Raw genomic sequence first — 16,290 nt, forward strand, 5'->3', positions numbered from 1 at the left:
TCCTATTCGGGGTTTTTTCTTCGAACCTTGAACTGAAATGCTTACGCTAAGTAGTTGAGCAAAAAATAGCATAGTATGAAATGTTGGATAGCTAGATAGGTTTCAATTTGGTATCGGATTTCGCTTCTTTAAAAACCATTTTTGTTCATAAGTGCTATTAAAGGGCTGGTTTGGTATTGATGTGCTTTGAAAAAAATAAAGTATATTTAGTAATTCACCTTTATTTGTTAAGAAAATTAAATTAATGGCACATCTAGTATTATACTCTTTTTGGTCATTTTATATAGTCACAACTGTTTTAGATAAAAGTTTACCAAACACTATAATACTGTTTTTTTTTTCTTTTCAAAAGCACTTTTACAAAAAAGTTTACCAAACACTCTGCTGCTTTATTTTACAGCTGCTTATTCTCACAACACAGCAAAAACAGTTTTTTTTTAAAGCACATTAATACCAAACCAGCCCTTAGTAGGAGGAAGGTGAGAGTTTCAAATCAATACAATAATTTAGAAGAAATAAATAGAAACCTAACACCATATTCATTAAAAGTTGAATCAATAAATTCTAACATGCCAAATGTACTATATCATTCAATGCATATTGAAAGGTCATGAACCAAAGCAATAACAAAATCAGACAAGTTGACTATATTATTCTATCTTAGACCCAAAAAAAAAAAAAAAAAAAAAAGGAGGCTACATTAGTCTATTTGTTGAAAACATTGGCAATGTTGAAAATGTTGGCAGATTAATGAATGCCCACACAGATTTTTCAATACCCACAAATAGTAATGTAGACTTTGAAAATGAAGGAGATCATATTTTTCAAAGGGTGTAATTAATACGTTTGGAGTTGCTCTATAAATAGAGCGCTTCGACAGCTATCAAAATACACAGAGAAAAAAGGAAAGATCAATAACATCAATATATATTCCTCCCTCTTTTATTTATCATCCCTTTGTGTTATAGTTACAGTGTGATATTTTACACATGCTTATCTCCTGTCATTAGTAAAGGTTATCTCTCTAACTTTTACATATTTATAACACGTTATCAGCACGACTCTCTAAAATCTAGCCATTTTCTCATTTCTCTTTGCCGAATGAAAGTAAAGAAAAAAAAAATGTTTCCTCTTAGGATTTTACTGTTCATCTTCTTCCTCTGTCTCAATTGCTAGACATACCCTCGTGAAGAACTGCTTGCACCATGCCTGCTTTTAGTTCTCAGCCTAACAGTTACATATATCTTTGATTTCTTGTTTGGTGTAGATCTTGATTACTAAGCCAGTGTTTATTTATGTTACTTTTATTGCAATCCAAGATGGTGCGGTACAATCGCCCATCTTAAATTGCAAATTTAATTTTACTACAATCCAAGATGGTGTGGTATCATCGTCTATCTTGGACTGCAAATTTTAGGTAGAGCGGTATAATCGCCCACCTTACCCTACGTATTTAAATTTGCCTACTGTTTAATTTCATTGCAATTTAGGCGATACGGTATAATCGACCACCCTGCTCTGCGTATTTAAATTTTCTTGTTATTTGAGTGGTGCGGAATAATCACCCATCCTATGTTATGTTATTTCAATGAGAATGGTGCGGTACAAACGCCCTCCTCATTCATCATGTAAATCTCGAGCTTGAAGTTTTAAGTGCTTATCATTTTGGCCTGAAGATCAAAATGAAAAAAAATTGTAAGAACAAGAAGTTCTAACACTACATACCTCCAAAATACATATGATTTCAAGTTCTTACACATCTCAGTTTTCTTTCAGAAAAGAAAATGGCGAACTTGGCAAAGCTTGATTTTGTTGCCTTGGACATTATTGGGAATAACTACCTTACCTGAGTAGTGGATACCAAAATCCATTTGGAGGCAGGGAATCTTGGAGAAACAATCAAGGAAGAGAACAATGCATTTTCTCAAGATCGGGCGAAGGCCTTGATCTTTATCCGTCGCCACCTTGATGAAGGACTAAAAGTCGAGTACCTAACAGTTGAAGATCCGTTAGCACTTTGGAAGGCTTTGGGAAACAGATATAATCACCAGAAAACAGTGATTCTTCTAAGAGCTCATTATGAGTGGACTCACCTAAGGATCCAGGATTTCAAGTCAGTGGCTGAGTACAATTCTGCCATGTTTAAAATTAGCTCCCAGATGAAACTCTGTAGGGAAACCATCACTGAGGAAGGTATGTTGGAAAAGACTTTCAGCACCTTTCATGCCTCAAATGTGCTCTTGCAACACCAGGATAGGGAGCGATGTTTCACTGAATACAACCAGCTGATATATGTGCTCTTGGTTGCTGAATAAAACAATGAGCTCCTGATGAAGAATCATCAGTCCAGACCTACTAGATCTGCACCATTCTCAGGAATGAATGATGCTTCCCTTGAAGTGAACGTCATATCTTCTAGTGGCAATAATTATAAACGAGGACCTGGCCACAAGCGAGGACGGTGGAACGGGAAAGGCAAGAATCATGGTGTCCAGTTTCACAACTAGGTTCCAAGGCATAATTTAGGCATGGGCTTTAAAAATGTAAATCGCCACAAAGGCAAAGCTCATATAAACAATGCTCCCAGAAATTCTGAAGGAACCTACCATAAGTGTGGTGGCAATGGGTACTGGGTGCATACTTGTCGTACCCCAAAACATCTAGTGGATCTATATCAAGCCTCCATCAAGAAAAAGGGTGTCGAGACCAATTTTCTCGACCAGGCTAAACCAATGGATATACCTGATCTAGTGTGTAAGTTATCAGGGTAGTTGAACATAACCCACCTAGATGTCTCAGATTTTATTGTGGAAAGGGGGAATAAAGCATACCGGTCCGACTAAATCGTTTATGTTTGATGTACTGAACTTGTAGTTCAAAACTAGCATTTCAAATTCAATAAAAGTGGTGTTTAAATTCCCTGTTATAACTTGCTTTTAACTGTGATTCCCTTATTCAGAGAGTATGGATAAAAACTATGGTCATTCTCAAAACATGAGAAATGGCGGAGATATTTGTCTTATAGACTTCACAACCACGCATACAATACTTCGAGATTGAAAGTATTTCTTAAGATTGATGCTTACAAAAGTAAGGGTAACAACAATATCAGGCCTTCAGATGTAATTGAAGGCTCAGGGAAAGCCTAGATTATGTTACCAAATAGCACAATATTGTCCATACATAATGCGTTGTATGCTACTCGATCGACTCGAAATTTGTTGAGTTTTAAAGACATACATTTAAATGGATAACACATTGAAACGAAAAGTGCAGAAAATGTGGAATATCTATGCATTACCTCCAATGATACCCATAAGCGTATATTAAAGAAGTTGCATGGTTTGACAAGTGGATTGTATTATACATGCATAAAGACAGTTGAATCACATATTGTCATGAACCATAAGTTCATTGATTCAAAAGTTTACATGCTTTGGCATGACCGTCTGGTCATCCAAGATCTACCATGATGCGTAGAATCATTACCAATTCTAATGGACATCCATTATTGAGTAGACACATTGCTATCTCAAATGATAACCCTTGCAAGGCATGTTCTCAAGGGAAGTTGGTAATTAGACCATCACAATTACAGGTTGATGCTGAATCCCCATCATTTCTGCAAAGAATTCAATGGGATATTTGTGGGTCTATTCAACTATCTTGTGGACCATTTCGATATTTTTATGGTTTTGGTTGATGCATAAACTCGATGGTCACATGTTTGTCTCTTATCTACTTAGAATGTAGCTTTTGCGAGATTTCTTGCTCAGATAATTAAGTTGCGAGCACAGTTCCCAGATTACCCTATTAAGTCAATCTGACTTGACAACGCTGGTGAATTTATGTCTCAAACTTTTGATGATTACTGCATGACATTGGGCATTGATGTTGAGCACCCTGTTCCTCATATCCATAATCAAAATGGTTTAGCAGAAGCATTGATCAAGCGACTTCAGTTAATAGCTCACACTCTGCTTATGAAAACAAAATTGCCAGTTTCTACATGGGACATGCCATATTACATGTTGCATCATTGGTTCGTTTAAGACCTATAGGCAACCACCAATACTCCTCAGTACAACTCGTGGTTGGACATCAGTCAAACATTTCACATTTACGAGTTTTTGATTGTGCTATTTATGTATCTATTGCACCACCACAATGCACTAAGATGGAACCTCAGCGTAAACTGGGAATTTGTGTGGGTTTTGATTCACCATTTATCATTAGTTATTTGGAACCCTTGACAAGTGATATGTTTACAGCTCGGTTTGCTGATTGTCACTTTGATGAGACAATCTTCCCATCATTAGGGGGAGAAGAGACTATTCCAGAAGAATGGCAAGAGCTGATATGAGTTGTTCCCACCTTATCTCATTTTGATTCTCGAAGCATTCAATGTGAAATTGAAGTAAAAAGGATCGTTCATCTTCAAAGTATTGTCAATCAAATGCTAGATGCATTTAATGATGTTATGAAAGTGACAAAATCACATATGCCAGCTGCAAATGCACTTGCAAGAATTGATGTCCCTGTTAGACAAAATAAAGTGGCAGCGAATGATTAATCTGGTACACGCTTGAAGCATGGTAGACCTCCAAGTTCAAAAGATTCAGCCCCTCGAAAGAGAAACACAAAGGCATAACTGAATCCAAATGAAATCATTCAAGAAGAAAAAATGAATGACAAATCCATAATTTATGATTCTGTACTTTCAAAAAAAGAAAATGTCCTTGATGAGACACATGTACCTGAAGAAACAGATGTACATGAAAGCAAAGAAATCTCCATAAATTATGCTTGTACTAATGAATTGTGGGATCGGAATGAAATAATCATCGACGACATGTTCGCATTCATAGTAGCCAATGAAATCATATTAAGTGATGATCTTGAGCCCCGCTCTATTGATGAATGCAAATAGAGGCAAGATTGGCCCAAGCGGAAAGATGCAATCCAGGCAGAATTAAATTCCTTCAAAAGGTGAAATAGTTTTGGACCAGTAGTCCAAAACCTACCTAGTATAAACCCCGTGGGTTACAAATGGGTATTTATAAGAAAGCGAAATGAGAAAAACGAGATTGCAAGATATAAAGCACGACTCATTGCACAAGGCTTTTCTCAAGACTTGGAATTGATTATGAGGAGACATACTCTTCTGTAATGGATGCAATTACGTTCCGTTATTTAAAAAGTTTAGTGGTTTCAGAAAAACTTGACATGCGACTTATGGATGTCATCACCGCGCATCTATATGGAGAATTAGATACTGACATATACATGAAAGTCCTAGAAGGACTTAAGTTGCCTGAAACAACTAACAAACCACGATGTATGCTCTTAATCAAATTAAGGAGATCATTGAATGAGCTAAAACAATATAGACGAATGTTGTATAATTGTCTCAGTGAGTATTTGATCAAAGAAGGGTATACCAACAATGTCATTTGCCCTTGTGTGTTCATTAAGAAATCCAACTCTAGATTTTCTATAGTGGCAGTATATGTTGATGATATGAACCTAGTTGGAACCTTTAAAGAGCTCAATAAAACTGCTAACTATCTAAAAAGCGAAGTTGAAATGAAAGACCTTGGAAAAATTTTGTCTAGGCTTGCAGATCAAGCATTGTGCTAGTGGAATTTTGGTCCACCAATTAGCTTACATTGAAAAAATCCTGAAGCGATTTGGCATGGACAAGGCTTATCCACTTAGCACGCCAATGGTCGTTCGTTCTCTGGACATTAAGAGAGATCTATTTCGTCCAAAAGAAGATGATGAACTAGTTCTTGGTCCAGAAGTACCATATTTGAGTGCAATAGGTGCTTTACTATATTTAGCACAATGTACTAGACCAGATATAGCCTTTTCAGTCAACTTGTTAGCAAAATATAGCTCTGCTCCAACAATTCGTCATTGGAAGGGAGTCGAAGATGTATTGAGATATCTTCGTGGAACAATAGACGTGAGTCTCTTCTACTCAGAGAAATCCTCAAATGACTAGGTCCTTGTTAAATATGCAGATGCTGGTTTTCTCTCTGATCCGCATAAGGTCGCCTTACAAACTGGATATGTGTTCAAGAATGGAGATACAGCAATCTTATGGCGCTCAACAAAGCAAACATTAGTTGCTACATCTTTAAATCATTCAGAAATACTTGATTTACATGAAGCAAGTCGTGAGTGTTCTTGGTTAAGATCAATGATCCATCATATTCGTAATTCATGTGGTCTACCTTCAAAGGCAGACACTTCAACTGTCATCCATGAAAACGATGTAGCCTATGTTTCCCAAATGAAAGAAGGATTCATGAAGGGCGATAAGACTAAACACATATCTCCAAAGTTTTTCAGTGTACATGAGCTTCAGAAGGCTAAAGTTATTGAAGTCAGACAAATCCGTTTCAATGAAAATCTGGTAAATTTGTTCACCAAATCTCTACTAAAGTGCACGTTTCAAAAGCTAGTGCAAAGTATCGGATTATGTCGACTTAGCAATCCGATAAATTTTGAGAATGCGGAATTAGGAGGAGATATATATATCAGGGGGAGCATCCATGATATGTGCATGTTATACTCTTTTTCCTTCGATTAGGATTTTTCCCACTGGGTTTTTCCTATCAAGGTTTTAACGAGGCAACATAAGCATACTTAACACTATATCAACAATCCAGATAAAGTTGTACTCTTTTTCCTTCGCTATGGTTTTTTTCCACTGGGTTTTTCCAAGCAAGGTTTTAACGAAACAACTAATGTTGATATGTGGGCATCCAAGGGGGAGTGTTGAAAACATTGGCAATGTTGAAAATGTTGGCAGATTAATGAATGTCCACATAGATTTTTCAATAACCACACATAGTAATGTAGACTTTGGAAATGAAGGAGATTATATTTTTCAAAGGGTGTAATTAATATGTTTGGAGTTGCTCTATAAATAGAGCGCTCCGACTGCTATCAAAATACACAGAGAAAAAGGAAAGATCAATAACATCAGTATCTATTACTCCCTATTTTATTTGTCATCCCTTTGTGTTATAGTTACAGTATAATATTTTACACCTGCTTCGCTCCTATCATTAGTAAAGGTTATCTCTCTAACTTTTACTTATTTATAACACTATCCATATAGTTTGACAGTTTTTACTATTCCATTCTCCATCTTTTGCACTATGTGTCATCCACAATCTTACAACACACCATTATGGATGTCTGCATATCAGGGGTCAGTTGCCTCGCTAGTGGAAAAAAAATCATAGCAAAGAAAAAGAGTACAACTTTATTATCTTTGAAATAATATTGAATGTGCTCATGTTGTCTCGTTAAAACCTTGCTTAGCAAAACTCAATGAGAAAAAAATCCTAGTTGAAGGAAATAGAGTCCCTGATTTTTGCAATCTTCAATTTGACTGATTATTAAGTCAGCGTAATCCACCCTGCACTAGCTTCTGAAATGTAAACTTTGGTAGAGATTTAGTGATAGGTCTACTAGATTATTGATGAAATAGATATGTCTAACTTCTATAACTTTAGCATTTTAAAACTCATATGTATTAAAAAATTTAGAGATAATATTTTTAATCTTGTCGTTTTTGATACAATATTTCTTTATTTAAGCAATATAAACTACATTATCTTCATGAATTTTGTCATTGTTATGATTAATTCTTTTTTTTTTTTTTCATTTTATAATCAATTATTTTGTGAAAGAATTATTATAGTATACTATTTGATGCACAAATTAATTTGGGACTAATTAGACACATGGTTTTCGTGATAATAAGACAATTGGAAGATAGCTCCTGTGACAAATAAAAATAGAATTTAAACCATGTGGTGGAGTTCATTAACGAATTTAGCCCAAAAAATAATTTTAACGTTAAATGCAGAGATAAAAATATACTTCACGTTTGCTCCTTCTTCTTCCTCATCTGCTCTCTCTATTATTTATACTTTCACATAGCCAGAAAAACTATGGATATGGTGTGGAAGAACCTTTTGAAAGAAGGGACGGGTGCCAACAAGTCTAATTTGCAGCAGACTTTTTTTATTTTTGAAAGAATTTGAAGCAGACTTTGGGGGGAGATGACTTTGCAGGAGGTTTTGGTAAGAGCTGGGGTTGTGAGAGAAGATGCACAAGTGGCTTCAAAGCCTAATGATGCTGGTTTTCTTTGGTGATTTGTCTCGTTTTGAAGATTCTGGCAATTTGGGATTCGAGTTTCAGCAACCGAATCGCCGTGTTGATGGGATGGGGAATTGAGTTTCTAAGAACAATAATCATCGGGTTCTTAGAAACTCGATTTGGAACCCGATGATGATTGTTCTTAGATCAAATCAACATCAGCAACAATATCAACCTGCCAGAGTCGAAAAAACATGCAGGTTGAATTGTCAACAGATGCCATAGCAGCAATATCAACAGATGCCACAGCAGCAACCTATGACTTACAACACTTCGTAGCTACCTATGCGACCAAATGTTCAGTTGGGTAGTCCTGGAATGAGGGTAGGATTAGGGATGGGCTCAAAAAACCAAAAACTGAAAAAAAAAATTAAACCAAACTCGAAAAAAACTGAACAAAAAAAAAAGCACCGAACTAAGAAAATCGAACTGAATCGAAATTGGTTGGTTCAATTTCGATTTTGGTGGTCTGGAAATCAAACTGAACCAAATCAAACCGATATATATTATTAATTATTTAATATATATTAATGATGAAATCATATACAAATGTTTATATATGTTATTAATCATTGTCATTGCACATTTTTGCATAAATCGTCAATCCATGCAAATTTTCTTCTGATCAGTTTGTAATAAACCTTAAGTAATGTGAACCGTGTTGAGAATTGTGAGAGTTTTGAACATTTGCATTAACAAATGTATGTCGGGTCCATCTGTGTTTGCTTACCAAATGCCACAGACTGAATTATCCGAGTTGTAGAAAATATATAGCAGGTTTTCAGCATCATACCAAGAAACATGCAGGCTGAATTGTCAGAGTCGAAAAAAAAACCAAAATCGAACTGAAACCGAACCAATAAAAAGGAAATCAAAATTAAACCGAACCGAATCAAAAATTCAGTTTGGTTTTGGTTGTGGCAAAAAACCGAACCAATGGGAACCAAATCCATCCCTAGGTGGGATGATGTGAACTGGTGATCCAGGTATGAATGGCGATATGGTTCTGAGTCCACAGATGGGAATGCTTGGGCCTAGGACTTGTAGGACCAGAGAGACAAAAAAGAAAATAATATTTTTACCTCTGCATTTAACGAAAAAAATCATTTTTGGACTAAATTTGCTAACAGCTCAAACCACGAGGATTTAAATCTTAATTATTTTTACCACGAGGACTATCTTTGAATTACCTTATCACCACGAGAACCATTAATGACCATTAATTTGACAAGAGTAGCAAACACATATAATATATTTTATTGCACAATATAGTTTATCTGATTGGAGTAGTCTGAGAACTTACCTCGAGGATGAGGCGATGGCGGCTACAGCTGTGAATTAGTATCTGGGACATTAGTTTAGGGTTTTTCTATTGTTGTTTGTCTTTCTGCTTTTGGGTTTAAGTTTGTGTGGATCTTCCATTTTATTTTGGGTTGTAACTCTCCTATTGCTTGGGATTTTTAACTCTTTTATTAAGGATTTTGTGTGTTTTTTGGACTTAGCCAGTTATTACATTTGTAATTTCCTCTTTATCTTTAGAAAGTTGTTATTTGTACTTTAAAAATTTTATTTTTCACTTCAAACTTTTTATATTTAGATCAAAATACATTCGAAAAGAATACAGAATGAGATTTTTAGAATACAAATACCATTTGCATACTGAATGAAGTTTGTTTTGTGGGAAAACAATAAAAAGTCATATAGACCCAACCGACACTGCGTTTTGCGTTTTAGTGTATAAAAGCCCTTGCAAAACCCTAATCCACTGTCGACCACCTCTCTGCCTCTGCGTCTTGGAATTCTTGAGAAGGCAGCCATGGGGAAGGTGAAGGGCAAGCACCGTTTGGACAAGTACTACAAACTAGCCAAAGAGCATGGCTACCGCTCCCGAGCTTCATGGAAGCTTGCCCAGCTCGACACCAAGCACCAATTCCTCCACTCTGCTCACGCCGTCCTCGACCTCTGCGCCGCCCCCGGCGGATGGATGCAAGTCGCTGTGCAGCGCGTGCCCGTCGGCAGCCTCGTGGTCGGCGTCGACCTAGTCCCCATCGCCCCGGTCCGCGGCGCCTTCTCCATCCAGCAGGACATCACCAAGCCCGAGTGCACGGCCAGGCTCAGAAAGCTGATAAAGGAGAATGGGTGTTCGGCTTTCGATTTGGTGCTTCATGATGGGTCGCCTAATGTCGGTGGCGCGTGGTCTTCGGAGGCGACGGCTCAGAACGCTTTGGTCGTTGATGCGGTGAAGTTGGCTACTCAGCTTTTGGCTCCCAAAGGAACATTTATTACTAAAGTATGTGTTGAATTTACATGTTGGCAATCGGGTTTTTGTGGGTTTGTATTGGATTTTTTGTATTTTTTGTGAGAAATGGGTTGGGGGTTGGTTTGCTTGCTGGGTTACTTCAAATGAAAAGTTTAAACTATGAGTTGTTAAATTTTGAGTTCTATTTGTTTGATTCATTACTGCATTCCTGAATGGGGCAGCGCTTGGAGTTAATTATACCTTAATATGCACGAAATTCCTGTTTTCAATTTGTTTAAGAGCTCAAACTGTTTAATATTTCAAGAATTGAATTGTGGACGTCTTTAAACATATAAGTATTTTGTTTATGTAAGTTTTTTTGGTTTTGTTTTAGAATGCGAGCGCTTATTATTGTTTTGTTGCAGATCTTCAGATCGCAGGATTATAATGCTGTCTACTATTGTATGAAGGAGGTGATTTTCCAGTTCCTTTATTTATTGTAATTCTCTACATTGATATGCCTATTTGATCCTCGTATATAGGTTGCAAAACGTATTTATTCCGACACTCTGGATTTGGATATGCCTGTCTGATCCTGGTATCTAATCTGCAGCTATTTGAGAAGGTTGAACAGGATAAACCAGCAGCTAGTCGTAGCTCATCTGCTGAGACATATCTTTTGGGTTTTAAGTACAAGGCTCCTGCAAAGATTGATCCGCGCCTACTTGACGTGAAGCATCTATTTAAGTCTGTAGAACCTCAGAAGAAGGTAACTCATATTAGATTAAGCAGAATACCTGCTTTATATAAGTACAAAATTCTTGCCTTTTAAAAAATTAGTTTTAATATATTTATTCTCTTTACAACACCTTGATATAGGTGGTAGATGTACTAAGAGGAACAAAGCAAAAAAGACACCGTGATGGGTAAAAGTTCTTTCTAATTTTTAATTTTTTTTTCTTTATATCTTTACCTGATCACTATTGTATGAGCTGAAGCGTTCTAATTTCCAAACAGGATCATTGTATGTGGTTTTTCAAAGCATTTGTGTGGAAATTCATAAGTAATTGGTAAAATTGCATAGGATTGTTAACGGTGACGGCTGAACCCTAGTATTTCCCATAAGTAATTTTCTTAAAATCTGTTTTATTACTTTCTGTTTTGCTGATTAATTTTATAAAAGCCCAATTTCATTTATTTTAATTTTATTGATGGGTCAATGATTTTGCTCTATCCACCATTGACCTTGTTTGTTCAAATTTTTTGAGTTCTTATGATTGCTATCTCTACCTGGTTCTCTTTATTTTTGTGTTCCTCTGATTGATATCTCACAAGTGTTGCCTGATTGGGTTCTATATTTAGGTATGAAGACGGAGACACAATTTTGAGAAAAGTGTCTTCTGCTGCTGCTTTCATTTGGTCTGATGTTCCTCTTGATATCCTGGGTTCTACTACATCCATAAGCTTTGACGATGAGGCATCTTTACTCATCAAGGATCATGCTTTAACAACAGAAGAGGTAGTCATTTCTTGTTTTTTCTTAGCATGTTGTGTTCTCTTGATATAGATTTTACTTTTCCCTACTAGGTGAAAAAAATGTGTTTTATTTGCCCCTTTAATACTTTGGAACCCTTGTAGTGTTCCAACCACTTTAACTATTATGGTTTGACAGGTTAAAACTCTCTGTGATGATCTGCGTGTTTTGGGGAAGCAAGATTTCAAGTACCTTTTGAAGTAAGAAATGCTAGTTCTTTTATCTATAAATTGCTCTTTTAGATTTAAAAATTGCATTTTGTGGCTAGACCTTATTAGATCTCCCCACCCAACAAAAAAAAAAACCCCAACCCCCGCTGCCTACCTTCTTTCTTTTTAATCTGTAATTCACGTCTCTCTGCTGTAACAGCATTTTTCTTTAACTCGTTATCATTACAGTTGTTGTGGGAAGGTATCTCTGCATTCTTTGAGACATATCATCTATGATTGTTATTAGTTCGGTTGGGGTTTTAGCTGATCCCTGACCAGTTTGAGCTCTGAATGAGTCTTGGTAGGTCAATTATTATTCCACTTGGCTCGGGTTATTGTTCATGTCATCAAATAACTACCTCTCGTTATTTGGTCCTTACCTTCCAGTTGATGGGTTGTTTAACTTTCTGCTGAAGAAACATGAGAGGACTCCCACTGTTGTTTTACATTACTTGGATTGTTGGAATAATTTAAATAAGTTGAGAAATAATTTCTAGTGATGGACAATTCAGATTGCAGAGTAGTTAATTTGCAATGCATCTACTAGACATGCAGTACATTGCAGTCTAGTTTTCTTGTTTCTTCATTCATACTAAGTTGTTATGATTGTATTGTCATTTAGGTGGCGGATGCAGATAAAAAAGGCCTTATCTCCGTCCCATAAGACTGTCGCTTCTACTACAGATGTTGAAAAGGAGGAGAATAAGGAGGATAAGGATGATGGTGAAGACAAAATACTCAATGAAATGGAGGAGCTGACGTATGCTATGGAGCGCAAGAAGAAACGAACAAAGAAGCTTCTAGCAAAAAGACGAGCTCAAGTTTGTAGCTATTTGTTTCCTTTATATTTATGCACGACTACTCTTCTCAAAAAAAAAAAAAAAAAAAAAAACCGAATAAAATTATGCATGACCACCCGCTGTTATTGTTCAGACATGAAACTGGTAAATGGTTAAATGTTCTTGGGGAATATACACCAGTTTGGAGAGACAATGATAATTAATTAAATGAAGCCTGATAATGTAAAGTTAGACTTTCTAACAGTTATTAATTCCATTAAGCAGTGTGATGGCCCTGGAATCGCCACCTCTATTGTATGTTTAGCTGGATTTGGTGCCAAAATAGGATTACAGGGCTTTCGCCTGTTTGACTGTAGTCTTTACAACGTTGCTTGTTGGCTTGGTCCTTAGGTCAACTGATGATATAGTGTAAAAGATAGTTTAACCTTTTCAATCAAGTATGAAGCTGAAAGTTTTACAGCTTCTTGCGTGCTGGCGGCACCTTCATGTTGTTGGTCTCTTTTTATGTACAAAAATAGTTCGCCTTCTCCTTTCCCTTTTTTTTTTTTTTTTGGCTCAACAATTTGTCCATGTAGAGTTAGATTTAAAGTTGTAATCTTCCAGGATAAGAACTATTGTTTATTTCTTTATCATGAATATCAACATATGGCTCTTTGTTCCTTTTGATTAAATCTATATTTGCAGGACAAGGTACGGAAAGCAACAGGGATGCAAATAGATGCACTGCAAGATGGTTATACTGACAATGAGTTGTTTTCCCTCTCTTCCATTAAGGTATGCTTTCATTTCACAATACCTTTGCATGTTGATTTTCTCTCGGGAATGAGATTTCTGATTGAGGAGCTTTTTTTCAAATCTCGAGAGTTCATTTTTTATGGGCCTTCTTGGGGAAGTTAGATTATAGTTTCAAGTCCTTGCTACAGTATGAAGGCTTCTATTTCACAACTTTTTTCTTTTCATTAGCCATTGCGAGCGTACTATACTTGATTTATTTATTTGTTCCACAACAGAATGGTATGAAGTTATTATTTAAATATATAAAAGGGTTTTACTGTACTCTATAATTTGGAAATTACCATATTTTGTCTGTTATAATTTTACAGTAGATGTTAGTTGGCAGAATTTGTATGCTACTTACTGTTAGTTGGCTTTTCTTTCTCCCTTTGTCCGTTGACATTTAAAAGGATTTCATTTTTTTTCTCCTCAAAGATCAAAATCTTCCTTTTGCTTTTATGCTCCTTAATTTTTCTTGATGAAGATAGTAGGTTCTGACTTCACCAACTTCATGTATAAATATGAATTCACATCTTGACTGTATTCTCGTCCTTCAGGGTAAGAATGATCTGGTAGCCGTTGATTCCACTGAATATGATGGTGAGAATGGTGACCTTGGAGATGGTGAAAATGAGGAAACCCATGAAAAAACCCAAGAAGCATCATCCAGTGATATGGACACTGAAGACGAACGCAGAAGGTTATTCTTTTTTACCTTATATTAGCATTAGATTAACAGATAATAGAGCATTAGATAAACAAATAATAGAGCATTAGATAAACAAATAATTCTAGTATCTGTGTATTAAATCATGTATTACTATTTATGATGTTAGATATGATGCACAAATGGAAGATCTTTTCGATAAGGCTTATGAACAGTACACGTCCAAAAAGGAGGGAAGTGCAAAGCAGCGGAAACGTTTAAAACAAGCACATTCTGAAGACACTCAACTTTTGGAGGTATGAAGTTTTCATTATGCGTGGTGTTGCAAAAAAAAAAAAATTGACACTTGATATGGTCTCATGCCGTGGGTTTGTTTGGGAGTAGTGTTACTTAAAATCTCAATATCTTTCTGCAGAACTTTTTTTTTTTGGTAGGCATGAGTGCATGGATGACGGAAGTATTTATATCTACAACAGAATAGTGCTTGTGCTGATATTTATTTATTTATTTGGCCATGCAGGAGGTGGATGGCAGTGATATTGTTCAGTCTGATTATGATTCAGACAAAGACCAGGGTATCCAGGAATCAAATCCTCTATTGGAAGCACTTGACGAGGGGGATGGACCTACTCAAGAGGAAATTACGAATAACTGGTTTAGTCAGGATATCTTTGGCGAAGCTGTAGAGCAGGGGGATTTGGAGAACTCTGGTAGTGAAGATGAAATGCAGGTTGAAAGGCAGGAGAAATTTCCCTTGCTGGAAAAGGCCAACGAAAAGACTGCAATTCAGAGTGGTAAGGAAAATAATGCAATTCACAATGCCAAGAATAAGAGTGAAAATGACCATAAACTTAAAGCTTCAAAGGCAGATGATGATTTTGAGATTGTCCCTGCTCTGGGTACAGATTCAAGTGATGACTCGTCATCAGATGAATCTGAGGATATGAATATAGATAAAAAAGCCGAGATACTGGCGTGTGCAAAGAAAATGTTGAGGAAAAAGCCAAGGGAACAGATGCTTGATGATGCCTATAACAAGTACATGTTTGATGATGACGGCTTGCCCAGATGGTTTTTAGATGAGGAGAAGAGGCACCGTCAACCAATTAAACCAGTGACCAAAGAAGAGATTAATGCCATGAAAGCACAATTCAAAGAAATTGATGCCCGCCCTGCAAAGAAGGTGGCAGAGGCTAAAGCTCGAAAGAAGCGAGTTGCCTTTAGGAAGCTTGAGAAGGTTCGGAAGAAGGCAAACACAATATCGGACCAGCCAGACATTTCTGATCGTTCAAAGAGGAAGCAAATTGAACAAATGTACAAGAAAGCTGCGCCCAAAAGGCCTCAAAAGGAGTATGTGGTTGCAAAGAAAGGAGTTCAAGTCAGGGTTGGCAAGGGTAAAGTACGTGTGGATCGAAGGATGAAAAAGGATGCAAGGGGTAGTGGACCAGGTAAAAGGCCTGGAAAAGGCAATTCAAAGAAAGGAAAAACTGCTGCCAAGGGTGAGAGAGGAGGCAAGGGTGCTGGAAAGGGTGACAGAGGCAAGGGGCCGGGGAAAGGAAAGGCTTCAGGAAAGCCAACAGGCAGGAAGGGTAGGAAGTGAGAAATATGGGCAAGCAAGCACGACTGAGCTTCCGTGCGATAGGGTGTTCGTTAGTTTGCATGATCAATTTTGTTTTTCTTCTGCTATCTCAATTTTTATTTGTTGGAATAAGTTATAGTTCATTTTTTGTAGCCATCGTTGTTAAAACTTAATCCTTCAGGAACGAAACAGTTTTTTGTAAGGTTATGAGGGGTTTTACTTGGGTCTATGTAGTTTATGCAAAAACAGTTAGTTCGTTAGTCCCCATGGTGAAATTGAAGTTTTGGTGTCCCTATAGTTTGAACAA

At 36.7% G+C, this 16,290-nt stretch overlaps 1 protein-coding gene across 1 annotated transcript; it reads left to right on the plus strand.

Annotated features, from left to right (window-relative positions):
- Positions 1-9,909: 9,909 nt before the first annotated feature.
- LOC103937441 (pre-rRNA 2'-O-ribose RNA methyltransferase) lies at positions 9,910-16,290 on the plus strand. The gene is made up of 11 exons (XM_009347386.3): positions 9,910-10,471; positions 10,846-10,893; positions 11,034-11,189; positions 11,300-11,346; positions 11,783-11,939; positions 12,093-12,154; positions 12,786-12,984; positions 13,648-13,737; positions 14,295-14,437; positions 14,574-14,700; positions 14,925-16,290. The coding sequence occupies exons 1-11, from the start codon at positions 9,998-10,000 to the stop codon at positions 16,002-16,004; spliced, it is 2,583 nt and encodes an 860-aa protein (XP_009345661.2). The 5' UTR covers positions 9,910-9,997; the 3' UTR covers positions 16,005-16,290.

This window comes from the organism of the source record quoted next, unplaced genomic scaffold (genome assembly GCF_019419815.1).
Source record: "Pyrus x bretschneideri cultivar Hongxiangsu unplaced genomic scaffold, Pyrus_bretschneideri_v1 Contig142, whole genome shotgun sequence".
In the NCBI taxonomy this organism is placed as follows: Eukaryota; Viridiplantae; Streptophyta; class Magnoliopsida; order Rosales; family Rosaceae; genus Pyrus; species Pyrus x bretschneideri.

Bases quoted from the DNA above. Each gene is read 5' to 3' on its own strand.
- LOC103937441 (XM_009347386.3), top strand. From the start codon at position 9,998: ATGGGGAAGGTGAAGGGCAAGCACCGTTTGGACAAGTACTACAAACTA. The intron at 10,894-11,033 runs GTGATTTTCCAG...TCTAATCTGCAG, and splicing joins TCTACTATTGTATGAAGGAG to CTATTTGAGAAGGTTGAACA. The intron at 12,155-12,785 runs GTAAGAAATGCT...ATTGTCATTTAG, and splicing joins GATTTCAAGTACCTTTTGAA to GTGGCGGATGCAGATAAAAA.